This window comes from Mirounga angustirostris, unplaced genomic scaffold, assembly GCF_029215605.1.
Source record: "Mirounga angustirostris isolate CCGP_5_RB_7025 unplaced genomic scaffold, mMirAng1.0.hap1 SCAF_5, whole genome shotgun sequence".
NCBI lineage: Eukaryota > Metazoa > Chordata > Mammalia > Carnivora > Phocidae > Mirounga > Mirounga angustirostris.
Window position 1 is genome coordinate 74,561,698 of NW_026991713.1, and position 27,548 is coordinate 74,589,245.

Sequence of the window (27,548 nt, forward strand, 5' to 3'; positions counted from 1 at the left end):
AAGTAAACTCTTACCCCCAAACATGAGGCTTGAACTCACAACCCTGAGATCAAGAGTCACAAGCTCTACCAACTGAGGCAGCCAGGTGACCCTGTAAATCTTCACTTTTTAAACTTGTCAGCCATGGAGACATTACTTAAAATGGCTTTTACTACTTAAATGAACCAAGTAGAGGAGGAAATAGATGAACATGCTTTTAAATCTCTTTTCCAGTGTGGCAGCTTAAATACTAAAGATAGGCATCTCAGAATTTTAGAGCTCGATGGGATTCTAGAGATAACCTAATCTAGCCCCCACCCCCATTAAAAAAAAAAAAGGTTTATTTACTTAAGCAATCTCTACAACCACTGGGGGGCTTGAATTCACAATCCGGAGACCGAGAGTCGTCGTATGCTCTTCTGAGCCAGCCAGGCACCCTAGCTCCTTTATCTGTAAAATGAGGACACTAGGGCCGAGAGTGTTAAGTGAGTTATCTAAGGAGTACAGCTAGTGGGGATTGAGCTGAGACAACTAACCAGGTCTATGACTCCTACTCCAGTACCCCTGTATCACAACTCCGAACCACATTTTGTTGCTGTTATGAAGATGAAGGAAGTAATGTCTGATTTTTCTGTATGGGGCAAATAAATGGAAGGTATTTATTCCCATGATAATATTATAGAAGAGTAGTTAGGAGATATTTCTGGACTTGCTTCTCATTAGATAGTTGACCATACAGTGCTTACAACAGGAACACATAAAGCCTATATGGGAGACACTGAAAAGAAAAGGACAAAAATAAATTGAATCAAAGTGGAAATACTCTACAAAATGTAGACTGATTGCTTATTGTTTTACTTCTTCTCCAATGGAGACATCAGTTCAGTTGGCCTTGATGGAAGGAGAATGATGAGTTGATTGGTCCACTTGTGCATTATGTCAGAGAGACCAGAAAAATACTAAGGTGACTTGAGAAAGAGGCAAATTCTGAAATTATCTTGTCTGAAGACATTATCCTTTTGAACTAAGCTTTTCGAAAGACAATCACAACCGGTGTCTCCAAGATTCTGTTTCTAGGAGACAAGCCTGCTTGTTCTCATCACATGAGCACACAGACAATCAGCTCGTGATGTAATCCTGGCAAAGAGCCTGTGAGACAAAATACTGGCATAGACTGCACCAGCTATCACCAAACCTGGAGCAGAAAGAGAGGGTGTTGGGCAAAGCGTCACCAGAGGGAAAAAAGTCAGTGCAGCAATGGTGAAGGAAGACAAAACTGCAGGTCCAAAGGGGAAGAATTATGTGAATTCTGGGGCCCAGGATCCTGTTAGCTGTTTACCTCTATCAGCACTCTTCCTCAAGGAGGGGCCTTCCCTTGGCATATTCTCCACAGTGTTTCTCTCCCTCTGCCCCATCTCAACCTTCACGTTCCTGAACAGTCCCCTCGGACTCATTCCCTCTCTCTGCCCCAAGGCTGGGGGTGGCAAGGGGACCTGGGTCAGAAGGAGGAAGTCGGTGAAGAAAAGGACTGCTCAGAGAAATATGACTTCAGAAAATAACTTCATCTCCATGAGGGTAGGGATCTTCCTTTGGTTCATGAATGTGTCTAAGCCACTAGAACAGTGCCTGACTTATCAATTGCTTTTTTTTTTTTTTTTTTTGCTTTTAACAAATATTTGTTAAATAGATTTTTAAATGAATGAACAAACTTCTGAGTCCTTAACCCATTGTAATGGTGGCAGACTATTTCTCCACCATTCCTGGGCTCCACAGAAGAGGGAATCTTCGAGGATTTCTAAAATTCAATCATCCTACCTGATGCCCAAGAAGTAATAATCTCCAATCTACTCTGGTCACTCTAGCCATCCTTGTTGGCCAAGCCCAAGTGGTTCTCTGAGGCCTCCAATTGGCACTCAGGCACAGCCTCGGATGAAGCAGAGGAACCTTCTGTGAGGCCTGGAGCCCCAGGCCTGACGTGCCTCAGGAGACCAGCATTTTGAGGCCAGGGAGCAACGCACAGCTCCTCTCGCAAGCGAGGCCAACAACCTGAGCTCTCTTGCTTGGGTTGGGGCCCTCATTAATAAAGAGAATCGTATCTCTTTCTCTTCTGCTTCTCCAAGCTTATTTTCTCAGACTTTATCCTCTAGGTTTTCGACTTTTGGAAACAAAAGCCAATAAAATTTCCAGACTTACACTGCACTCTTCCCTGACTTCCCCCAGGCACTGACACACACAGCTTACTACCAACTCAAATGGTAGATTGGAAAGGGGAAAATGAAGGATGGAAAAAACAAAACAACGACCCATAAATATCTCAAAATATTATCCAGCCGTGCATATAGTTATGGCAACTGTGAGCCCTGCAGGTTATTCCACTGACTATAAAAGCAGTTTAAAAGAAAGAACAGTTGTGTGTATCCTTCTCTGATATTACCAATGCAGAAAAAAAGGGAACACTTAGTAACAGGTTTTTTTGTTTGGCTTTGTCTTGGGTTTTTTTGGTCTAATATCCTCCTTTAAGCAACAGCTTTGAAGAAACTAATTTCTTCTAAAAATTGTTTGGATGTTAAGATGAACACCAGCTCAAAAAGCATCAGGGACAATAAAAGGACACAGACTAGGTTTCAAGGCATCTGGCTGTCATGAACTTATACTTTGAATCAAATCTAATGGGCTTTCTTTTCTTGTGAGTAGGATGAACATTATTAATTTCACATTTTAATATATTTTAGGGATATGATTAACTTGGATTGTAAAAGCATCTTTCTCCTATCCCACCTACTGCAGAAGAAACTTACTGGAAGAAATTCATTTGGAATGAAGGGGGAGTGACTGTCTTGCAGATCGGGGTGGACGGAGTGGGAGAATTCTTTATGGTTTGTGGTTGTCAGTTTCAAGAATATTGGCAACTATGAAGGCATGAAACAGGATGAAATTATGAGGCAGATTGACTTATTCGTTACTCTACGTAGACAACAAAGGCTTAAACTGGCCTTTAGAAGTGATTCTTGATCTTTTCTCAAGTAATAGGAAATAGGAAGATTACAGAAATACTTCATCTGGAAGTATTTGGAAGGCCATCGCTAAATCCCTGAGGTGACGTACAATTTGTTTCTTGTTCCTATCCACTCCCTTTTGCATCCTGTGGCACCACTTTGTGCCAGAAAAAACCTGTGCCACCTGTCTTCAAGAGAAAAAAGGAAATAAAAAAGGAATAATATTTTATCGTGATTATAATGATCAGAAGTGACTATAATGATCAGAATGCTGTGATTTTGCTGTGACCTTTAGACAGCTTATATTCTAGCCCCAGCCACATCTCTGCTGTAATTTGAATACGTTCCATGCTACAGATAGAGAAATGCTTCAGAATTTGGTGGGGCTGCCTAACTTTAAACTGTTGGGCATAACCTGTGAGAAACCAATTAAAACAGTATTAATCATTACTCTTTCTGTGCCTTTGGGATACTATTACAACTTTTTTACATTTTGAAACCAAACCATACAATATAGGGGTGCTTTCAAAGTGAATATTTATGTGGCATTCTGTTGCAGGAAAAGGTAATTGCAAAATTGATGTGACTAATTAAAAGTCGGGTAACTTCAAGTTAGCACAGTTGAGATAAATCATGCTTTCTAAAATACTTTTTAACATTATTTATTTCCGTTTTAAGCCAACAGAAACAATAAGAATCAACTTGTGCACCTTTCCTCAAGCCAAGCTCAAGTCATAGGTCTAGGACCATAAAATTTTAGCCATGTATATAATTCCAAGAGTTTAAATGTACCACCTGACATGACTAATTAAACCACAATATGAAGTCATACTTTCGGGTATAAGGTTACTAACATACCTATAAAAAACACAGATTATTAACCAGAACCTCAGGAATGAAAGATAGCCTTTAAAAATGTTCAGGGGTGCCTGGGTGGCTCAGTTGTTAAGCATCTGCCTTCAGCTCAGGTCAAGATCCCGGGGTCCTGGGATGGAGTCCCAGCATTGGGCTCCCTGCTCCACGCCTCTCCCACTCCCCCTGCTTGTGTTCCCTCTCTCACAATCTCTCTTTCTGTCAAATAAATAAATAAAATCTTTAAAAAAAAAATAAAAATAAAAACGTCCAAATCTTCCTGTGTTAGGTACTAAATAGAAAACACTATCTGCTGTGTGCTACACATACGTAACTATGTCTCTGATTAAAGTGGTGGGAAATAAGATTGCAGGTGAACAGGTTATGATTGCAAATATTAAGATATTTTGAATAGCAACATGGGAGAACACATCCTGCTTAGTTTCTTCAGCATTTGGGATTATATTGCATAGTCTGTTGAATAAGTATCTCAAATCCTGTCACAGTTACCATCTGGCAACGAGAATCTCACTTCACTGATAATTATACATGAAAAGAAACTAATTTCTTAAATAATATTTCATTTTGTTAAATGGCTTTATAATGTTACAAAATGGAAAGATCCTGTAGGGAATAATTTGGCCCATGGCCCAGATGCCTGCTTCAGGATCCAGGTGCTCAATCCCCCAGCTGCTGAGTTTATTGGTTGCTGATAGCTCACAGCTGAGTCCATTTCTGCATCTCGCTCTCTGCCAAAGCCTTGCCCAAGGTTTTGCCTCCTCTCCAGGGGCATCCCACATTTCATGGCTAGCCAATAAACAAGGCCTGTCCCTTGTTTCAACTTAGAATGAATCCGAAAGTAAAGCCCAGCTCCAGGGCACCCATGGGATTGTTGGAGGCCCCTATTACAAACTGTTCACAGTTCAACTTCTCCCTCAGCTCAACCCTGATCACTCCATTACAGAGGCTGTTCCAAGAGTACACCCCAATAATCCTTCTGCACACAAATCTCCAACTCGACCTTACACAGTTGATATTGAAAGTGGTCCCAGAAATGAGACTCTAGAATAGGGTTTTGGAGCTGGATTCTGTGCCAGCCAACTGGCAATGAGAACCCCATCCCTGGCGAGTGGAGTACTGATGGCACCTGCCATGCTGTGGCAATGTGATTACTAATTTGAATCCACTTATACTAAAGCTGTGTCCCAGCTGGTTACCTGTAATTGTTAAATAGATAAAACAGGGTTTTCTGCCTTTAATTTATTGTGGAGTTTGCCCTCGCTATAGCTTGGGCAAGACTGCCACCTCCTGGAGAAGCTAATGTACACTGGCGACTGAGGCGCTTTCATCCGCTCGGGGAATCACTATTACGAGTTTGGTTCCCAACGCCAACTCTCTCTCTCCGGTAAGTTAAACCAATTTCTAACCCAATCACAACCTCTGTGAACAAGTTTTTGCATCGAACCAAGAATTCAAAGGAACTTGTGCATCACAATTTTTTCACGTGAAAACTTAAAATCTAACATCTGTAGAGAGCTTAGTAGGTGCCAACTGCCTTCATTCTTAGTCCAAACAAGAACCCTCTGAGGTAGGAACTATTATCACAGACACTCCTCCGTCACGAAGGAGTGAAGTTTTAGCGAACTTCAGGTGACCGGACGGTAAGCAGAAGCCCCCCTCGGGTCATCAGAACTCTAACGACTGCTGAGAACTCAAGCTCCGTAGCTAAGGGACCGCCCCGCTCCGCCCGGGCATGCGCAGGAAAACACGGAAGCAATTTCCGTAGAACTTGCTGGAGGCTGGCACTGAGGGGTGTGGCGAGGGCTCTAAAATCCCAGCATTCCCACCGTGCCGACGCCAAGATGGCGGCCCCCATGTTGCGGTGCTTTTCCCGGGGTCGGTGGTTTAGGAGCCCAGGCCCACCTGGAGTCTTGCTCCTGGGATTACGTGAGTCCCATTCGGGCGCCCAAGGGTTGTTGGCGGTGCAGAAGGCTCGGGGTCTGTTCAAGGAGTTTTTCCCCGAGAGGGGTACGAATATAGAGCTCCCAGAGCTCTTCGACCGCGGCACGGGCAACTTTCCCCAGACCGTCTACTGCGGGTTCGACCCCACGGCCGACTCGCTTCACGTGGGGCATCTGCTGGCGCTGCTGGGCCTGTTTCACTTCCAGCGAGCCGGCCACAATGTGATCGCACTGGTGGGAGGTGCCACCGCGCGCCTGGGCGACCCCAGCGGCCGTACCAAGGAACGAGAGGCGCTGGAACCAGAGCGCGTGCGAAGCAATGCGCGCGCCCTGCGCCAGGGGCTCGAGGCCATGGGGGCTAATCACCAACAGCTCTTCGCTAATGGGCGCACCTGGGGAAGCTTCACGGTACTGGACAATTCGGCCTGGTACCAGAAGCAGCACCTGGTGGACTTCCTAGCGGCCGTGGGCGGGCAGTTCCGCATGGGCACGCTCCTCAGCCGTCAGAGCGTCCAAGCCAGGCTCAGGAGTCCCGAGGGCATGAGCTTGGCCGAGTTTTTATACCAGGTGCTCCAGGCCTATGACTTCTACTATCTGTTCCAGCATTATGGATGCCGGGTCCAGCTGGGTGGATCTGATCAGCTGGGCAACATCTTGTCCGGATACGAGTTTATCCACAAGTAAGCTCCTTTAGACCCAGGAGAAATCTTGTAACCAAATAATTTACACACGAATAGCCTGTGATCCACGATTAGGATTGGGGAATGACGCCCTTTTTGAGCCCTTGTTGGTTTACCCCATCAAGTCTGTAATGGTGTTAATGTGACTAGCTAAATGAGAACTAAAGGAATGAAGTAATGGTACTAGGCATGGAACGTATTCTTAGAGCTTTGCAGGAAATAGACCACTAGTCAGGATTCAGATTGTGTCTTTTGCTTCCCCTTAGTAACTCTGTGTTTCTGACTTGAGAAACTGCTTTTCGTTGTTTATGCTTGAATGCGACTGTGTCTCCTGGAGTAGTTTCTGCTTTAGCTCTGCAGGTTCCATGAAGCTAGTGTTAGTTTTGGGTTGGCATCTCCAAATTTCTTTCAACTCCAAATATTTGGCAAATAAGGTAGATTTTAATCGCATTTTCTTGAGGGAGCTCAACTACAGGGCTAGGCCATGTGGTACTCATTTTTAAAATCCCTTAAAACATCCTTAGTGTCTCTACCTGACTTCCCCTTACCCAGCTTTCTTTCCTCTTCTTCCTCGGCTTTTCAAGTTTTCTAGGCCCTAGTTATGCAGAAACTACCCCAGAGTCACTGGTTCCATTGCAGTTTAGAATGAAAAATGCAGGGCGCCTGGGTGGCTCAGTTGGTTGGGCGACTGCCTTCGGCTCAGGTCATGATCCTGGAGTCCCGGGATCGAGTCCCGCATCGGGCTCCCTGCTCGGCAGGGAGTCTGCTTCTCCCTCTGACCCTCCCCCCTCTCATGTAGTTTCTCACTCTCTCAAATAAATAGGGCGCCTGGGTGGCTCAGTCGGTTAAGCGACTGCCTTCGGCTCAGGTCATGATCCTGGAGTCCCTGGATCGAGTCCCGCATCAGGCTCCCTGCTCGGCAGGGGGTCTGCTTCTCTCTCTGACCCTCCCCCCTCTCATGTGCTCTCTCTCTCTCATTCTCTCTGTCTCAAATAAATAAAATCTTAAAAAAAAAAAAGATTTAAAAAAAAAGAATGAAAAATGCAAAAAACGTAGTGAGTGCTGTGAAAACAATTACGAGGGACAAAAACTCGAATTTAGAAGGTAAAGTAAGTTTTGTTAGAGCAAGGGACCAGAATGAAATCTGAAGAATGATTAGCAGAACCCACCGCTACTTGTGCTTGAAGCACATAATGAAGTTTTTCTTTACGCGTAGGTTGACTGGAGAAGATGTGTTTGGAATCACTGTTCCTCTAATTACAAGTACAACCGGAGCAAAACTGGGAAAGTCTGCTGGTAATGCTGTTTGGCTAAACAGAGATAAGACCTCTCCATTTGAATTGTATCAGTTCTTTGTCAGGCAGCAGGATGATTTGGTAGAAAGGTGAGTTCTTAATGGTATGCTGAGAAAAATTGGGTTTATAAGCTCATGTTATAATTTTAGCCATTGAATCTCTATGTACCCTTTGTACTTTTTTGGTTTTGTTTTCATTCAGATTTTAAGACCCAGAACATTGCAGTTTTAACTGTTCTGAACAGTTTTTTGTTGGTTAGAACAGAAAAACACTGTGTGTGGTTGCCGAAAAACAGAGCCAAGTTTGTGATCTACATCTAGCAAGTACTTAAGACATTATCACTGGTGTATTCTAGTTTTTTCACTCCTTTTATCATCAACTTGACTAAACCTGGTTTTACCTTTGTTTCTAAAATTTGTTTTCTTTGTAACATCTTTTGAAAATCCTTTTTAAAAAATGATTCTCATTAATTCACATGATCTTAAACTCTTCAAAGAATATAAACTAATGAGAAAAATACGCCTGCAATAAAGAAAAGGTCAATTTTCCCAAAAATAATTTTTCCAGAGTAGAAAATATGCCTAATAAAACTACAGTAATTAAGGTTTTTTTCCTTCAGATTTATACCAAACATATTTGATGATACAGTTTAGGGTTTTGTTGTTTCAAGAACTGACATCTTGTTGAAAATTTCATTTTCTGTTGGCTCTAATGTATAAAAATACGGTTAATTTCTGTGATTAACTGTGTATCCGGCAACCCTTCTAAAATCTTATTAATTCTAATAACCTTTGGATTTTAAAGCACAAGCCTAAATGTAAGATTAAGTAAAGAGACTAATGGCAAAGATTAGAGAATCCAGACAGATCCCAGCATCTATGGTCACTTGATCTCTGTGGCACTGCAGATAAAACAATCTTTTCAATAAATTTCACTTAGATAATTTGATGTCTTATGTGGGGAAAATAATGAAACTTAACCTCACACAGTATGCAAAAGTCAGTTTCAGGTAGATTGTCAGCCTAACTCTGTAACAACAGATAAATCATGTGTTCAGAAGATAAATAGGAAAATATCTTATGAAGATATTCTTAAGGATTCTGAAGGATTCTTAAATGAGGTACAAAGAAAAAGATTGGTAGATTAGACTAAATTACAGTTAAGATCTACTGTTCATCAAAAGTCACCATTAAGATAGAAGACTATCAGTTACACGTACTAAAAGTGTAAAGAGCTTATACTCAAATTCCATAAGCCAGTAAGAAAGAGACAACCCAGTCTAAACAAGTAGAGGCTTGAACATGCACTTCAGAAAGATTCTATCCAAAAGGCCAGAAACATCGGAAAAGGTTGCTCAGCCTTAATAATGAGGAGAAAATGCAAGATAAAGGCACAATTAAATACTGTTATTTACCTTCCAGAATGGATAAACATAGACATGGCAATACCAGGTGTGGTGAGACTATTCCAAGGTGGTGGGAGAGTAAACTTACTGTCAAATCAGTCTCCGCCGATTGCTAGTGATGCTCTTGGCTAGAAATGCTTGAGGAACTCGCCTGGGCACGTACCACTTGGGGCGAGCTCCCACAGACATTTCCCCGACCAGAACCAGTGTTGTGGCTGGACTGGCCTTAGTGGTTCTTACGATTGCAGGACGCACCTCAGCAGCAACTGTCAGGGAAATTTGAAAAACAAGATTTCTTACTCACAGGTCCTGGAGGGCCACACAGAAGCTCCTGGGTAGAGAGAGGGAGGGAGCGTGGAGCTAGGGTGTGGCCTTATTGGAGACAAAGTTGGGGGGGTGCCTAGGGTTTTGCAGGTTCACCCTTTATTGGGAAATCTAAAACATAAAAGCAGGAATTAGGGAACAGGAAAGGGAGAAACAGGGTCACTCAAGTGGTCAGTTACCTAAGTCACCCAGGGCTTTCTAAAAGAGGAACTTCATGAGTAGGGCGGCCTGATAACTTACCGAGTTGGTTTGCTACTAGCTATATGGTAACGGCTAGCAGTATGTTCATTCACAGTGAACTTCTTTAAAATGGCTAATTTGGCAATTACACGCTAAGTGTCAGGCACTTAGAGGCATCAGATTTTTTTTGTCCTTTTTTTCTCATTGAAGTAGAGTTGACATACTATATTTTATTAGTTTCCAGTGTTCAACATAGTGATTTGACATTTATATACATTATGAAATGCTCACCACAATAATTGTAGTCACTGGCTGCCCCCTTACAAAATTATTACAATATTATTGCTGTATTTCCTGTGCTGTACTTTTTATCCCTGTGACTTACTTATTTTATAACTGGACATTTGTATGTCCTAATCCCCTTCATCTGTTCACCCCTCCCATCCCCTTTGGCGGCCACCAGTTCTCTGTATTTATAAGTCTGTTTCTGTTTTGTCAGTTCATTTGTTTTGTTTCTTCAATTCCACATGCAAGTGAAATTGTGGTATTTTTTTTTTCTGAGTGACTTATTTCACTTAGCATAATACCCTCAGGGTTCCTCCATGTTCTTGGAAATGACAGCTTCTTTAGCTGTTCATCTGTCAGTGGACACTTAGGTTGCTTCCATATCTCAGCTGTTGTAAATAATACTGCAGGGAAAATAGGTGTGCACATAACTTTTTGAATTAGTGTTCTTGTTTTCTATAAGTAAATACCTGGAAGTAGAACTGCTGGATGGTATCAGATTTCTATTTTTAGGGGCGCCTGGGTGGCTCAGTCGTTGGGCGTCTGCCTTCGGCTCAGGTTACGATCCCGGGGTCCTGAGATCGAGCCCCACATCGGGCTCCCTGCTGGGCGGGAGGCCTGCTTCTTCCTCTTCCACTCCCCCTGCTTCTGTTCCCTCTCTCGCTGTGTCTCTCTCTGTCAAATAAATAAATAAAATCTTAAAAAAAAAAAAAAAAGATTTCTATTTTTAATTTTTTGAAGACCTCCCTACTCTTTTTCATAGTGGCTGTATCAGCTTACATTCCCCCCAACAGTGCTTGAGGGTTCCCTTTCTCCACATTCTTGCCAAAACTTATTTCCGGTCTTTTTGATATTAGCCATTCTGACAGGTGTGAGGCAGTATCTCGTTGTGGTTTTGATTTGCATTTCCCTGTTGATTGAGTGATGTTGAGCATCTTTTCATGTCTTTTCAGGTCTTCTGGCTATTTTTTTGTCAGATTGTTTTCTGGTGTTGAGTTATATAAGCTCTTTATATATTTTGGATATTAACCCCTTATCAGATATATCATTTGCAAATATCTACTCCCAGTCAGCAAGTTGCTTTTTTGTTTTGTTGATAGTTTGCTTCATTGCACAAAAGCTTTTTAATTTGGTATATTCCCAATAGTTTATTTTTGCTACTGTTGCTCTTGCCTGAGGAGAAAAATCCAAAAAATACTGCTAGGGTGGATGTCCAAGAGTTTCCTGCCTGTTTCCTTTTAGGAGTTTTATAGTTTCAGGTCTTACATTTTGGTCTTTAATCCATGTTGAGTTTATTTTTGTGTGTGGTGTGAGAAAGTGGTCCAGTTTTATTCTTTTGCATGTAGCTGTCCCGTTTTCCCAGCAGCATTTATTAAAGAGACTGTCTTTTCCCCACTGCATATTCTTGCTTCCTTTGTCATAGATTAATTGAACATACAGGTATAGGTTTATTTCTGGGCTCACTATTCTGTTCCATTGGTCTTTGTATATATTTTTGTGCCAGTTCCATACTGTTTTGATTATTATTGCCTTTGTAGTTTATCTTGAAATCTGAGAGTGTGATACCTCCAGCTTTGTTATTTCTCAAGATTGCTTTGGTTATTTCATGATTCCGTACAGATTTTAGGATTGTTTGTTCCTAGTTCTGTGAAAAGTGCTTTTGGTATTTTGATAGGGATTGCATTAAATCTGTACTTTGCTTTGGGTAGTATCAACATTTTAACAATATTATTCCAACCTATGAGCGTGGTATATTTTTCCATTTATTTGTGTCATCTTCACTTTCTTTTATCAGCGTTTTATAGTTTTCAGAGTACAGGTCTCCTTAAATTTATTCCTAGGTATTTTACTCTTTTTGATGCAGTTGTAAATGGGATTGTTTTCTTAATTTCCTGGTCTGCTAGTTTGTTATTAGTATATAAAAATGGAACAGTTTTCTGTGTATTAATTTGGTATCGGCAACTTTACTGAATTTATTTATATTACTTCCAGTAGTTTTTTGGTGGAGTCTTTAGGGTTTTCTGTATATAGTATCAAGTCATTTGCAAATAGCAACAATTTTACTTCTTCCTTACCAGTTTGGGTGCCTTTTATTTCTGTCTGTTGGCTGTAGTAGGACTTCCAATACTATGTCGAATTAAAGTGGCGAGTGGGCATCACTGCCTTGTTCCTGATCTTAGAGAAGAAGCTTTGGGATTTTCACCAATGAGTATGATGTTAGTTGTAGGGTTTTCATATTTGGCTTTTGGGGTATGTTCCCTGGAAACCCACTCTTTTGAGGATTTTTATCATAAATGGAGGTTGCATTTTGTCAAATGCTTTTTCTACATCTATTGAGATAATCATATAGTTTTTATCTTTTGTTAATGTGTATCATGTTGATTGATTTGCATAAATTGAACCGTCCGTGCATCCTTGGAGTAAATCCCACTTGGTTGTGGGAAATGATCCTTTTAAAGTATTGTGGAATTCAGTCTGATAATATTTGTGAGGATTTTTGCAACTGTGTTCATCAAGGATGTAGCCTGCAATACTCTTTTTTTTTTTTGAAGTATCTTTGTCTGGTTTTTATTGTCAGGGTAATGCTGGCCTTATACAGTGTATTTGGAAGCATTCCTTCCTCTTCAGTTTTTTAATAGTTTGAGAAGAATAGGTATTAGCTCTTTAAATGTTTGGTAGAACTCCCATGTGAAACCATCTGGTCCTGGACTTTTTTGTTTCTTGGGAGGTTTTAATTACTGATTCAGTTTCATTCCAAGTAATTGATCTATTCAGATTTTCCATTTCTTCCTGATTGTCTTGGTAGATTGTGTGTTTCTAAGAATTTTTCTTTCCTTCTAAGCTGTTCAATACATTGAACATACAATAATTTTCCACAGTAGTCCTTTTTTTTTTTTTTAAACCATTAACTATATTCTCTGTGTTGTACCTTTCATCCCATGATTATTCATTCCTTAACTGGAAGTCTGTATCTCCTACTCCCAATCATCCATTTTTCCCATCTCCCACCACCCCTCCCCTCAGGCAGCCATTAGTTTTTCCTCTGTATTTGTGGGTCTTCCTACTTTTTTGTTTTTTTAATTGTTTTGTTTTTTAGATACCACATATAAGTGAAATCATGGAATTTGTCTTTCTTTGCCTGAATTATTTCACTTAACATAATACCCTCTAGATCCATCGGAGTTGTCAAAAATAGCAAGATAGCATTTTTTTTTTTTTTTTATTGCTGAGTAATTTTCCACTGCATATATACCACTTCTTTATCCATTCATCTATTAATGGACCCTTGGGTTGCTTCCATATCTTAGCTATTGTAAACAATGCTGCAGTGAACATAGGGATGCATATCTTCTTGAATTAGTGCTTTCATGTACTTTTAGCAAATTACCCATTAGTGGAATTACTGGATCCTGTGGTATATCTATTTTTAATTTTTTAAGAACCTCCATACAGTTTTCTACAGTGACTGCGTCAACTTACATTCCCATCAGCAGTGTACATGGGTTCCTTTCTCTTTTTGTTTGTTTCTGTTTTTATTTGATCTGATCTTTATTATTTCTTTGCTTCTGCTAGCTTTGGGCTTTGTTCTTTTTCTTATTCCTTTAGTTGTAAGGTTAGATTGTTTATTTTAGGTTTTTCTTGTTTCTTGACGCAGACCTTCATTACTATAAATTTCCCTCTTAAAACTCCTTTTTCTGTGTCCCACTGATTTTGGAACATCGTGTTTCCATTTTCGTTTGTCTCCAGATAGTTTTTAATTTACTGTCAGATTTCTTTGTTGACCGATCAGTTGTTTAATAACATGTTGTTTCACCTTCACGTGTCTGTGTTTTTTCCAGTTTTTTTTCTTGTAACTGGTTTCTAGTTTCACACCAGAAAGAGGTTTGATATGATTTCAGTTTTCATAAATTAAATGAGACTTGTTTTGTGGCTTACCAGGCAGTCTATTGTGGAAAATGTTCTGTGTGCACTTAAAAAGAATGTGTATTCTGTGTTTGGGATGGAATGTTCAGTAGGTATCTGTTAAGTCCATCTGGTCTAATATGTTGTTCAGAGCCACTGTTTCCTTGATTTTTTTTCTGACCAGATGACCTATCTGTTGGTGTAAGTGGGATGTTAAAGTCCCCTTCTATTGTATTATCATTCATTTCTTTCTATTTTTTTTTTTAAGATTTTATTTATTTGAGAGAGAGAGAGAGCACACCCTAGTAGAGGGTGGGCCAGACGGAGAGGGAGAAATAGACTCCCTGCTGAGCAGGGAGCCCAACGTGGGGCTCAGTCCTGAAACTCCAGGATCATGACCTGAGCTGAAGGCAGACGCTTAACTGACTGAGCCACCCAGGTCAGGTGCCCCTTATTTCTCCCATTACGTCTGTTAATATTTGCTTTGTGTACTTAGGTTCTTCCATGTTGGGTACATAGGTATTTATGATATCTCTTCATTGGTCTAATCCTTTTATCATTATGTTAATGCTCTTCTTTGTTTCTTGTTACAGTCTTTGTTTTAAAGTCTATTTTGTCTGATGTAAGTACTGCTACCTCAGCTTTTTTGTTTTTTTCCATTTTCATGGAATACCTTTTTCCATCTGTTCACTTTCAGTTTGTGTCTTAAGGTTTGAAGGAGGCTCTTGTAGGTAGCATATAGGTGGGTCTTGGGTTTTTTTATCTATTCAGTCAGCCTCTGTTTTTTGATTGGAGCATTTAGTCCATTTACATTTAAAGATTTATTTGTTCATTTTAGAGAGAAATAGCAAGCATGTAAGCTGGGGGAGGGGCAGACGGAGAGAGCGAATCCTCAAGCAGACTCCCCACTGAACGTGGAGCCTGATGCAGGGCTTAATCGTAGGACCCTGGGATCATAACCTGAGCTGAAGTCAAGAGCCAGCCACTTAACTGACTGAGCCACCCAGGTGCCCCTAGTCCACTTACATTTAAAGTAATCATTGATAGTTAGGTGTATTTTGCTATTTTAATTGTTTTTATAGTTCTTCTCTGTCCCTTTTTTCCTGTCTTCCCTTGTGATTTGATAACTTTCTTTAGTGTTATGCTTGGATTCTTTTTATTTTTTTGTGTATCTATTACACGTTTTTGGTTTGTGGTTACCATGAGGTTCATATGTAACACCCTACGCATATAGCAGTCTGTTTTAAAGTTAATGGTCACTTAAGTTTCGACACATTCAAAACACATTTGCTATGTTTTTATTCCCCCCTCCATGTTTTATGTATTTGATGTCATATTTTACATCTTTTTAAATCTTTTGTATTGCTTAACTAATTAGTGTAGATAGAAGTGATTTTCCTGCTGTTGTCTTTTTAACCTTCATACTGGCTTTGATTGATCCTGGTACCTTTACTGTTTGTTCGCTTTCACCAGTGAAATTCTTTCTTTCATAATTTTCTAAGTCCTAGTTACGGCCTCTTGTTTCTCGCTTAGAAAAGTCCCTTGAACATTTCTTGTAAGGCCAGTTTAGTGGTGATGGACACCTTTAACTTTTATTTGTCTGGGGACCTCTTTATCTCTCCTTCAGTTCTGCATGGCAGCCTTGCTGGGGGGAGGTTTTTTTTTTTTTTTTAAGATTTTATTTATTTATTTGACAGAGAGACACAGCGAGAGAGGGAACACAAGCAGGGGGAGTGGGAGAAGGAGAAGCAGGCTTCCCGCTGAGCAGGGAGCCCAATGCGGGGCTCGATCCCAGGACCCTGGGATCATGACCTGAGCTGAAGGCAGACGCTTAACGACTGAGCCACCCAGGCGCCCCTGGGGAGAGTATTGGTTGTAGTTTTTTCCTTTCATCATTCTGAATACACTGTACTGCCCCCTCTGGCCTGCTGAAAAATCAGCTGGTAGCCTCAGGGGAGTGACCTCATCCATCACTGTTCATTTTTGCCATTTTAATTATCACGTGTCTTGGTATGGACCTCTTTGGGTTCTTCTTATTTGGGGCTCTCTCTGCTTCCTGGACCTGGATGTCTGTCTCCTTCCCCAGGTTAGGGAAGTTTTCAGCTGTTATTTCTCCAGTTTTCTGCCCCTTACTCTCTCTGTTTTCCTTTTGGGACCCTTGTAATTGAATACTAGTGTGCTTGTGGTCTCAGAAGTATGTGTTCTTAATTAATTATATAATACTAGGAATTGTAGCTTAATTGGGGGAACCTTAGTATTAAGGTTTTGAAGGTAAATGGAGAAGTACCATTCATTAGTGGCTTACATACCTACCAAATGGGGCCATTGAAAGCTGAGGCTGTGGGCTTAATGACTCCATCTCAACATCTTTAATAACAGGGTATAGGCCTTTAGTGTCCTATTTAAAGTGGTATTGGGGGGTGTTTACCATCTTGCCCACAGGAGGAAGAGTCCCTGGCATCCACTTGGTAAATCCCACCAGGAAGGTCAAGAACTTGGGCTGGTTCTCTGTGACATGGCATTGTGTCAGTGCATCCATGCCCATAATAAGGAAAGGGCCAAGGAAGCTACCACCAGAAGAAGCCCTTTGAAGTAAGTGGTCCCTGTAGTTAGCTACATCCGCATGGATTTGTACACCTTTGACTGTTTAACTGGCAATGCCCTGTAGGTAGAAGGGTTTCCCTTTCAAGAATTTAGAGGGATTATCTGGAATAACAGTGATTGGGCCCTGGTGTCTAATAGGGCCAAGAGGCCCGTGCATTTTTATTGTCCCACTATCAGAGTGGCATAGGGGCCACTGCTTGCGGGAGGTGGGTTGAGTCCTGGGCAGCTACCCGTTGCCTAGGGTAGAGGCTTAACCCTGGAGGTTAGAGAGGAGGGCAGAGGTACTTGCGGGGACTGGGTTGGAGTCGGGATAGAGGGCAGCTGTGTGACAAGAGGATGGATGGCAGAAGGGGGTTGTGGCTGTCTTAGGGTCTAGAGTTTAGAGACTGGCTGTCTCTAACACTGAGATGTTGTAACTCCCAGGAGAGGTTAACCTGTGTATTTCCATAAGGGGCAAAATTAAGTTGGGAGTTTACTAGGGAGGGGCGAGGAGGTTTGCTCGAGGGGAAACCTCCTCTGGGGCAGTGGGTGTGGAAGGGCATAGGTCTGAAGTATCTGGGTGCCTGGATAGTAATCTCTACATCCAGCCACCGTGTCAGGGCCCTCCAGTGCCTTTTAAATGGTTCCAGCAGTCCCATTAAAATGTAGTAGGGCTGCCCTGTAATTAGGGGGAGCGCCTTATGAAAAGAAGTCTCTGGACTCCGGGTCACGTGGGGCCTCTTCAGGTTTAGAAACGAAGAGGGGAAGAGGGGTCATCTGGGTCACTATGGTCCGGTCTCTTGGGGCCCGCCACAAGTAGTAGAGGCCCGGGCGAGTGCCCGCAGGCATTCCCAACAGCCGGCGTCCCTCTCGGTAGGCTGAGCACAGATGGCGGGCAGACGGCGTAGTCAGCAGGGCTGTGTGGTAGCACTTGCAGGTAACTGCGGGGACTGCCTTACCTTCCACCTTCTTACGGTGACTGGCCAACCGGCCAGGTCATGGCACTGGGGAACGCAGCGCCACTTGCTGGACGCCGTCCCACCGGGCTCGGTTTTGCGCGTCGCCTCTGCTGTGTGTTGCCTGTGGTCTCTCTCCTGAAGTGTCACTGCTGCCATAGTAATTCAGTCTCTTCAGAGCCGTGTGTGCAAGGCCATAGGGACTCAGGAGATGATTAGGCCGCTAATTAAAAAGGCCTTTAGTGACTAAGGTAAATGAGGGTCCTCCAGGCCTTGCGCCCAGGAGAGCTAATGAAGGCAGACTGGATCCCAAGGCTGTTCTCACTGCCCCAGGGGAGGCTTTGGGCTAATTACTGAGGAAAGGATATTCCGGTCAGTGAGGAGGAGGGAGAACTCCCCTAGTGACCACTGAGTGGTGGGTCCTAGTGGGACTGTGTGTCCCCTACAGACATTTCCCTCACCAGAGTCCGTTTTGCAGCTGGACTGGTCTTCGTGGTTCTTATGATTGCAGGATGCACCTTGGCAGCCACCATCAGGGAACTTCAAAAAACAGGATCTTACTCCCTAAAAGTTCTGGAGGGTGTGGGGCACTCTGAGGTCTCGGTTAGGGGGAGAGGCAGAGAGCATGGTCCTGGGGCTCCGCCTGTATTGGGATGAAGGGGGAAGTGCCTGGGGCTTTGTGAGGTCCTCCTTTATTGACAAATTTAAAACATAAGAACGGAAAGTAGGAAGTGGGAAGGGAGAAACGGGATCGCTCAAGTGGTCAGTTATCTGAGTTACCCAGAGCTTTCTAAGAGGGGAACTTCCCGTGCGGCGGTGGCCTGCTGCTTTGCCTGGTTGATGTGCCGCTGGCTGGGGCATTCATGTCAGGGAGGGCTTGGGAATGGATGCCTGGGCAGGCAGAGGCTTAATGTCAGGCACAGAGGCTACGCTTACAGAAGCACTTCGGAAAAGTATGTGTCTGTGTTTACTAAACCTGAATATGCACGTAAGCCTACGACCCAGCACTTCCTCTCCTGGGTACGTCCGCAGAAGAAAGGAGCGCACATAGGCCCCAAGAGAAATACGTGGGAATAGTCCGAGCAGCATCAGCAGCAGCTGTCCAAGAGTAGAATAGCCACGGTAGACGAAAGAAATACCTTATGCGAAATAGTCACAGCACAGACTGCTGTACAGAAGAGCAGTACACATAGCAACACGAATGAGTCTCCTGCTAAACATAATGATGTGCCAGGGGAGCCAAACACAAAGGTATATTCTGTATGAGTCCGTTTATTTATAAAGCCCTAAAAACTGGCAAAACGAAGCGACGCTGTTTACCAGAGGATACCAGAATAGTAGAAGTATGAAGAAAAACAAGGAAGAGATTACCTTGAAAGGCAGAAGAGTGGGTCATTTGGAGGGGGAAGTGGATGTGGTACGTCTGGGCTTTCTTGAGTAGAAGCAATGACGTATTTCTAGACAGGAGATGGTTATGTAGATGTTTGCTTTCTGATTCATTAAACTCAATGTTGGTGATGTGGTTTTCACCAAGAAAAGATGTTTTTAAAGGCTACGTATAAAATGTCAATTTTCAAGTTACACATATTTTTTATTTATAAAACAAAAGTATTAAAACATGCTTAGGAAGGCTATGTACGGGGCGCCTGGGTGGTTCAGTCGTTAAGCATCTGCCTTCGGCTCGGGTCATGATCCCAGGGTCCTGGGATCGAGCCCCCCATCTGGCTCCCTGCTCGGCGGGAGGCCTGCTTCTTCCTCTCCCACTCCCCCTGCTTGTGTTCCCTCTCTCTCTCTCTCTCTGTCTCTGTCAAATAAATAAATAAAATCTTTTTTAAAAAGAAGGATATGTACAAATTTAGCTTATCTCTGGGCAAGGAGGGGAATATGATGGTGCTGGCATCTAGAGCTGTATTATTTTACGTCTTTTCAAAAGGAAAGATCTGAAGCAAAGATGGCAGAATAGTAACATCTTCAGTCTGGGTGATATGTGCATGGATGTCTTGTTTGGGGTACATTTCTGCATGTTTATTTTTCATAAAATTTAGGGGCACCTGGGTGGCTCAGTTGGTTAAGCGGCCGACTCTTGGTTTTGGCACAGGTCATGATTTCAGGGCCATGAGATCGAGCCTCACATCGGGCTCTGTTTTCAGCAGGGAGTCTGCTTGGGATTCTCGCTGTCACTCTCCCCCCTACTCGTGCTCATGCACACGCTCTCTCTCTCTAAACAACTCTTTTAAAAAATATAAATTTAAAAGTAGACAGGATGTTTTTTAAAGGGAAAGGGAGTTGGAGACAGAAGTTAGGTGTGTTATACATACCAGCACTGGTTTTTTTGTTCCACAGGTACCTGAAGCTCTTCACTTTTCTGCCCCTGCCAGAGATTGACCACATCATGCAGCTGCATGACAAAGAGCCAGAAAAGCGGGGTCCTCAGAAACGACTTGCTGCAGAAGTTACGAAGCTTGTTCATGGACAAGAAGGGCTAGATTCTGCTAAAAGGTGGCCTTTAGGAATAACTAACACTGGATAAAGTTATGTCATTAATAGGCTTGAGAAAATTCCTGAGGGTTATCTTGTCATTTACCGCTAACAAGGTTGTCAGTGCTTTACACTGACACTCCAGTGTCTAGTATTCTAAAACACTCCAGTGCTTTAGAATAGCCTCTTTTGGAAAGAAGGATCCTCTTGAGTTAAGAATGAGTCATACAAGATACACGTTGCTGTTTGAAAACTGGCTGTTAGAGCACAGGCGCTCACGTGATGTGGTCTTGATGTGTTTCCAGGTGTACGCAAGCCCTTTATCATAGCAGTACTGATGCACTGGAGGTCATGTCTGATCAAGAGTTGAAAGAGTTGTTTAAAGAAGCTTCATTTTCTGAATTAGTTCTTGATCCAGGAACAAGTGTCCTAGATACATGCCGCAAAGCAAATGCCATTCCAGATGGTCCCCGAGGGTAAGATGATTTAACTTTTATTCACAGTTAACTCAACATTAAATGTTAGAGTCCACAGCATGTTTCCAGAGGGTGTTTTCCTGATAGTGCCATAATGGTGTCTCACTCCTGGGAGAAGTTAGGTTAGTCCAGGAATACAGTGAAAACGGAGTACTTATCGTTGAAAACAGTCTAAATTTTCTGTAAAATCTGGTACTACTGTTGTCTCTCATTGAGTCTAACTCCCTTTTTCCTCCAGCGCTGGAAAGGCCTATATTGAAGGGACCACTATGGTCAGCAGGTGCACTGGGATTAGTCAGCTCAGGGATAGTCACAATTTGAGATCAAAAGTGAACAGATTCACATGACCCCTCTCATATTCAGTCTGTATGGTCTTTGAGGGAGTAGAGGGGTTGCCCAACCTATTTAAAATATTTGTTGAGGGACACCTAGGTGGTTCTTGGTTGGGCGTCTGCCTTCGGCTCAGGTCACGATCCCAGGGTCCTGGGATCGAGCCCCGCATCGGGCTCCTTGCTCAGCGGGGAGCCTCCTTCTCCCTCTCCTGCTCCCCCTGCTTAGGCACGCGCTCTCTCTCTCTGACAAATAAAATTTTAAAAAACATTAAAAAAAATGTATTAGTTGAATTTCTGAAAATGAAGTAAGCATGTGATGTTACTTCCTAAAACTAGTATTATAAATTACATGCTATTCCTCTTGAGAATTCCGTTTTTCTTATTCAAGAAGTAGGTAGGATATTTTTTGCTCAGTTATGTGGTATTATGAGGGAATAAAGTGTTCCACAAAGTAATCTGGCATATACCTGATGCTTACGCATTTATAACTGAAACAGTGTGATGTAGAAGGAAAAGCATTAGTTAGCCAGAAGACCCTGGGTGCCTCATCTCCTGGAGTATGAGCATTAAGTCAAATGCTTATCAGCCCATATTCATGATTATAAATGACATTTGTTGTAGTTGCTGTTTTCTTTCCATTGTTTTGGGTTATTTGCCTTTATCCTGAAGAACCCTAGATTATTCTGTATAGAGAAAATATCCATTGTCTTTGTATCACTTGCATTCTACCTATTTGATTCCCTACTATGCTCATTATTTAATGTACACTGAATTGGGAGTCGTACCATATATCTCCCCAGAGTGAGTCACTGGTTCTAAGAATTTTCCTTACTGTGGAAGCATTTTTGGTTTTCTTCTGAATTTTCTAGTGGTTTATTTACTGATACTGGAAATTTTACCACGACTTAAGATGACACCATATCTGATTTGGAATTCTTAAGTAATACATTTTTTAAGATTGTATAAGCTAAGTAAGATTGGCTTGTGCATTTAAACAAAATGTAGAACATGATCTGGAAACTATAGCAAATAGCCCAAAATAACACTTCCTAGGAGAAAGAAATCTGTCCTTAAATAGAAAACAGAGCTTTATGAACTCATGTGTAGTAGCGGTTTCTTTGTCATTTGGTAACATTCAGATAAGAGAAAATGAACATTTGCCTTTCACAAGGGCTTCCAAGGCCTTTCATGCTCTAGACCTTTTTTTCTCTCAGTTTGCTTCTTTCTAGCTACTCCCCATGTTTCCTCGCCCTATTTGTGGAAGTAACTGCTGCTCACCCTCCCAGTTGCCATGTGTCTTCTTTCAGGACAATTTCCGACCCCCACCCACCCAGTGTGTGCCCGGAGCGGTCTTTCCTAGCGGTGACAGCATTTAATCCCTGGGGAATTATTTGTCTGGTCTCTCCACTAGTTTGCAGTACTATTTTTATATATATTTAGTGCATAGTAAAGGTTCTATAAATGTTGAATGAATTGGGGAATAAATAAATAACATGAGTAAAACCTATTTACATATGCCATCAAAAAATTGTTACCAAACTGGAATTAGATAAGCTACTGATGCCAGTTTCACCTAAAAAAGTCTTAAATTTTAACAATTTGCTATTATTTGCATAACCTCAGAATATAATTTCCAAGGATTTTCCAGTTTCATAAGCAAGTTTCATAAAGATTTCTGTAATAGGACTACATAGTCGTGACTTCTATCTCATGGGCACTCATGAAAAGCAGCATTGTCTTCTTTCCTTATTGGAGGCTTCTTTTCTGTGATTGGGGAATCACTCTCCAGAAGGTGATTCTGCTATTCATTTCTTTTTTTTTTTTTTTTTTAAGATTTTATTTATTTATTTTTAGATGTGGGAGATGTATTTTTCCCAATTTTTTTAAATTTTATTTTATTGTTATGTTAATCACCATACATTACACCCAGTGCTCCATTCATTCTATTCATTTTTTTTTTAAGATTTTATTTATTTGACAGAGCGGGAACACAAGCGGGGGGAGTGGGAGAGGGAGAAGCAGGCTTCCTGCTGAGCAGGGAGCCTGATGTGGGACTCAATTGACCTGAGCCGAAGGCAGACGCTTAACGACTGAGCCACCCAGGTGCCCCTCCGCTATTCATTTTTAAACCACTACCAACTAAATAGTTCTATGTAAAGCTGTGAAATATCCCAGCTTTTTCTCCACTAAACAAGAAACTTACGCCTTAAATCTGCTCCTTTTAGAAGACCACTTGAGGGAGGCAGAACCTAGTAGAGTGAACATGAAGGTGTAACAATTCAGTGCTAGGTGGTTTTAGTTGGAGAGCCTCTGAAATGTAAGTGAAATGATGATTCTAATTAAACATTTCTGTTTTTAGGTATCGGATGATAACAGAAGGTGGAGTCAGTATAAATCACAGACAAGTAACAAATCCTGAGACTGTTTTGGTTGTTGGACAACACATTCTTAAGAATGGACTTTCATTACTTAAAATAGGAAAAAGGAATTTCTACATTATAAAATGGCTGCAGCTATGATGAAAAATCCTTCAGGTGGTTCAAACAGACTTACCCATCTCCTTCTCAAGATGTACCAAAGGTTGGCTCCAGAACTCACACTTTTGCTCATGCATGTCAAACCGCAGAGAATGGAGCACACTCTAGGCCTCAGAGCGTGAGTAATTTTATTTCCACAGGGTGGTTAAGACAAGGGGCTTATTACACAATGAGGTATTTCATCTCCTGAGCCGCAGGTATAAGGACTACCACAGAAAACCGTGATTGCCAGGAATAATCTCTTTTAAAAATTCTGTTTCATGAGAGAACGATCTTATCCTTCTTGCTCCCTTTTTAGAGATGAGGAAAAACAGTGAAGAAGAGGGCAGAGTAAGGACTCGTGGATTTTTTTTTTTTTTTTTTAAGATTTTATTTATTTATTTATTTGACAGAGATAGAGCAGGAACACAAGCAGGGGGAGCGGGAGAGGGAGAAGCAGGCTTCCCGTGGAGCAGGGAGCCCGAAGCGGGGCTCGATCCCACGACCCTGGGACCATGACCTGAGCCGAAGGCAGATGCTTAATGACTGAGCCACCCAGGCGCCGTCTTGGATACTTGTATATCAGGGGTTTATCTCCCTGATCTCACTCAGGAATACCAGCAGCGCCTCTAGTGTCCACATTAGAAATGTGAAAAATAGTATTGGAAACTTGTCAATTTCTGAATTTTTTGTTGTTTATGAATCAAATATAGTTCTCCTTAAGAAGAAGAAAAGTATTACATACATTAAGCCATAGTTGGCAGTAGAAATTCTAGTAGAAAGTTTCCTTTCAAAGAACAAAAATCTGTACTTTTCAGAAAGTTTCTAATTCAGTTTTCTAGGTCCTTGCCTGTGTTTCAGTATAATTAAATTTACTCACACCCTTGTTTTGCCGGATTACTAAGGTAGCAGTATTTTATAAATCTGGAAACTTAAATGAGTTTTAAGTTTCAGCTTCTGTCCCCAAGCAGATTACAACTTGAGATAAACTGAAAAGTAACTAGAGCGAAAATAGAGGCAAATATTATACCAAATATCCAATCATAGGAGAGTATCAAAAAGTATTCAGGTAAGGGAAGCTTTCAGGATTTAGAATCAAGACCTAATTAAGCTCTCCATACATTAGGCAAGTCAATTCTCAGAACTGTTTCCACATCTGAAAAATCAAGGTCCAAGTGAAACACAAATACAAAATGGTTCACAATCTGATTCCTTCTAGAAAACCTTACAGGCAGGAAAGCATGGCTTTAGTGCTGAAATTCTAGCCATTTACTACCTGGATTACGTGGAACAAATCACTGTCTTTATGTGTAAAACTGGAGATGTGATATCTCTGAGAATTTTGAGAATAGGAAAAAATTTTGTAAAACTTTTATACACTATTATCTAAACCTTTCTCTGGGAGCAAAGTTAGGAAGAATTCATTTATTGACAAAACTTTAATGTCATACATACCAGCAATTTTATTTACATAGCAAGAACATACAGGTGTCCACTGTAAACGTCAGATCGTCTCAACAGATTAGAGCTTCCCTCAGTTTGAGAGCCAATAAAGGAAGGTTTTGTAACTTTCCATACCTTTCTTGCCTTTGCTTTTCTTGTACAAGGTGTGTAGTGCCAACAAGTACGTTACCATAGCCTGTCTTTAAAGGTAACATCTTCAATTTGAAATGTTTGATATAGTGGAGAATGGTGCACTGTAAGTCTTTCCCCCTTACAAGTTCAAAAGGCTGAAATGGTAGTCAGAATCTGATGTATCTGAAGTTAAATCACGGACGGCTATACTGATGTTGAAGATGGCAAAGTGACTTTAAAGTGTGTGCTAACAGACACTTAGGTAGTGTGCATTCTATCAAGATATGGTACTACTTTGTGAGTAGTACCAATCCTAGAAGACTGAATCCATTTTTTTGTTTGAGCTCAGTTGCTGAGCCTGTTGTTTGCTAGTAAAGGGGTGCCGTAAGCTCAAGTTAACAGACATGTTGCCCTGCCACGAGGCCTTCATAAATGTCATAACTTAAGAGAAATGTTAACATGTTCAGTAAATTATGTATCACAGATACAGTATGTTAGAGATGGAGCTAGATGCCTTAAGGATTTTGACCCGTCTCTTAAAATTTATAATGTAATTCATATCAAGAATCACCTGGGGAATTTTAATAAAATATGAATATGTTGTAAACCTCACCCCCAACCTCTGAATGCATTTTAGTAGTCTAAGCCTTCAGATGTGTGGCTGTGTCTGGGTATTTTTCTTTAGATTATTATAGAGTTTCACCAGTATTTTATAATGTATTTTGTTGGTGTGAAGTAAAAGTTAACTAACTTTTCTTTACCGATAGAGAAGATATACTTCAATGATCAGCACAGGATTCGGTTTTAAGTCCCACCTCCAAGTGAATCTTGGAGCATGGTCTAAGTGACTTAATTTAAAGATGTATCTGAATTATATTTGAAAATCAAGTCTAGAGGATTGTTTTTAATGCAGGAAAATGTAATTCATGCTTCCAGGTTTACGAAAAGATCAAAGATATTTTGATTTTTAACGCACTAGGGCAGCGTGGGCCCAGAAGTGAAAGGGCTGCATAGCTACACATTACGCATACCGCGTCACTGTCAACGTTCCAGATCTTCTTTCTTACTAACACATCAAAGGTCGCAGAGAAGCTCAATAAAACTATAAATCGAAGAACAGATGGATTACAGTGACTGTGAGTAACTTGTCAACTCACATTTTTCAAAGCCAGACCAGTTTATAGTGTGCATGCATTACAGTTGTAGGAAATGGTGTCTGGGTGCGTTCTTCTTGAAGGACTAGGCAGCAGCTTTAAGACTACTAACATTACACAGGTCATCTTATCCACAGGCAGACTGCTTGTACAACTGGAACATTCACAGCTCTTTTAAAGTTCAAATGAAACGGTCACAAGGAAGACTTGATGTATATTATATGTACTGGGCAACTTGAGAAACAGCCATTTATTATTTGGATTAAATGTATGATTTGTTCTGCAATACAGAGTAAAATTTTCAGTTTATAGCCAGTCTCTTCACATGAGCAGATTCATACCATTGCAATACACAGGAGTTCATAAATAAAATTCTACTCAAGTAGGCAGTAACTAGCAGATTTCGAGTCAACAAAGTCTCTTATTATATAGTTCTCTTCACCAGAGATGAGTCTCTCGGATTTCAGCAATTATTTGACTGGCTCCTTGTAATGCCTAGATTAAAAAAAAGATTACAGATGCTTATTAAGTTATGATATCAAAAAACCTGAATTATGTGGGGGTAATCTCTCCACTTTATGTGTGGTAGATTTATATTAACCAGTATCTTCTCTGGAATTTGAATCTAAAAATCTAATCAAGTAGCAACCAAAAAAAAAGATTAGCCATCATCTGAAGACTATGTATCTCCAAGGTTCAGAATGCATTAACAACGTAGTGTTTGTATCTGTGACCCCAAGTTTGAAAATTCAAAGCCATTGACAGTACCTTCAGCATGTCCGCTGCTTCCTTCCTGCGCTGTGCCATGTCCTCAGATTCGGTCAGAAGATCATCCAGTAAGGATGATTTATACAGCTGTCCTACTAACTCGCTCTGAAGAGTATCTTTCACATGATTAACCAAAAAATGCATTACTGCCTTTGGCACACTGCAAAACAAAACCAGCAGATGATCCACTGATGTAGAACAAAAGCCCCCAAATTTTAAAACACGTGTATCTTTAAAAGATTATGGAATCATCAAGCAGTATTAGAGTCTGATTTAGTACTCTAGTACTAACCTGTCTTGAATATTCTTTCTGACAATAAGAAAATACGATTTGATGAGTCGTTCAATGACCTCACAATCTCGCTGTTCACGGGCAGATAGTTTCCGGGCAACAGGAACAGGCTAAATGGAGTGAGGGGAAGAAAATTTTACTTTTGTGCTTTGAAACGGCAGCCTTTAACAGTTAAAAGTTCAGTACGTTTTTGTGACTTTTGGTCTTTTGAAGTGTTTTCCTAGTAATGTGGCTATCTTATTAGCGCTTACCCCATTCGCATGGCTTACCACGTCCAGCAGATTCACAGCATGGCCTTTTTGTGGACTGGCTGGCATAATTGGAATAGGCTTTGATTTTTCCTCAGCTAATAACTCTTCAGCTTTTGAAGTTTTCAGCATTCCTCTCCAGTTGCCTGTTGTTGGTTCTTGAACACCGTCTCCAACCCCACCGCCTCCAGATGCAACCTGAAATAAACATGTTCCAAAACCTATTCCAACTGCATCCGAGCTGACATTAACTAAACAAAGTTCATTTTCTTTGACAGCTGTCAAGGAGAACACACATCCAGTACCATCT

At 41.4% G+C, this 27,548-nt stretch overlaps 2 protein-coding genes across 12 annotated transcripts in view; one reads left to right on the forward strand and one right to left on the reverse strand.

The window, feature by feature from the left end:
* Positions 1-5,658: 5,658 nt before the first annotated feature.
* Positions 5,659-27,548, forward strand: part of YARS2 (tyrosyl-tRNA synthetase 2) — a 31,508-nt gene continuing 9,618 nt past the window's right edge. Inside the window, exons 1-7 of one of the 4 annotated variants that reach the window (XM_045873644.3) lie at positions 5,659-6,468; positions 7,685-7,852; positions 16,303-16,452; positions 19,743-19,898; positions 20,183-20,353; positions 23,045-23,340; positions 25,713-26,303. In XM_045873644.3, the coding sequence (XP_045729600.1) occupies positions 5,690-6,468; positions 7,685-7,852; positions 16,303-16,452; positions 19,743-19,898; positions 20,183-20,353; positions 23,045-23,204 (1,584 nt within the window). In that variant the 5' untranslated portion in view covers positions 5,659-5,689 and the 3' untranslated portion in view covers positions 23,205-23,340; positions 25,713-26,303. Of the gene's footprint in view, positions 6,469-7,684; positions 7,853-16,302; positions 16,453-19,742; positions 19,899-20,182; positions 20,354-23,044; positions 23,341-25,712; positions 26,304-27,548 lie in introns of those variants that run through there. The other 3 variants (XM_045873645.3, XM_064591405.1, XM_064591406.1) reach the window with 3 other exon arrangements.
* Positions 26,144-27,548, reverse strand: part of DNM1L (dynamin 1 like) — a 49,988-nt gene continuing 48,583 nt past the window's right edge. For all 8 annotated transcript variants that reach the window (XM_045873642.2, XM_045873641.2, XM_045873638.2 and 5 more), the window contains 4 exons: positions 27,260-27,436; positions 26,991-27,100; positions 26,699-26,858; positions 26,144-26,425 (listed from right to left, as the gene is read on the reverse strand). In XM_045873642.2, the coding sequence (XP_045729598.1) occupies positions 26,369-26,425; positions 26,699-26,858; positions 26,991-27,100; positions 27,260-27,436 (504 nt within the window). In that variant the 3' untranslated portion in view covers positions 26,144-26,368. The remainder of the gene's footprint in view (positions 26,426-26,698; positions 26,859-26,990; positions 27,101-27,259; positions 27,437-27,548) is intronic.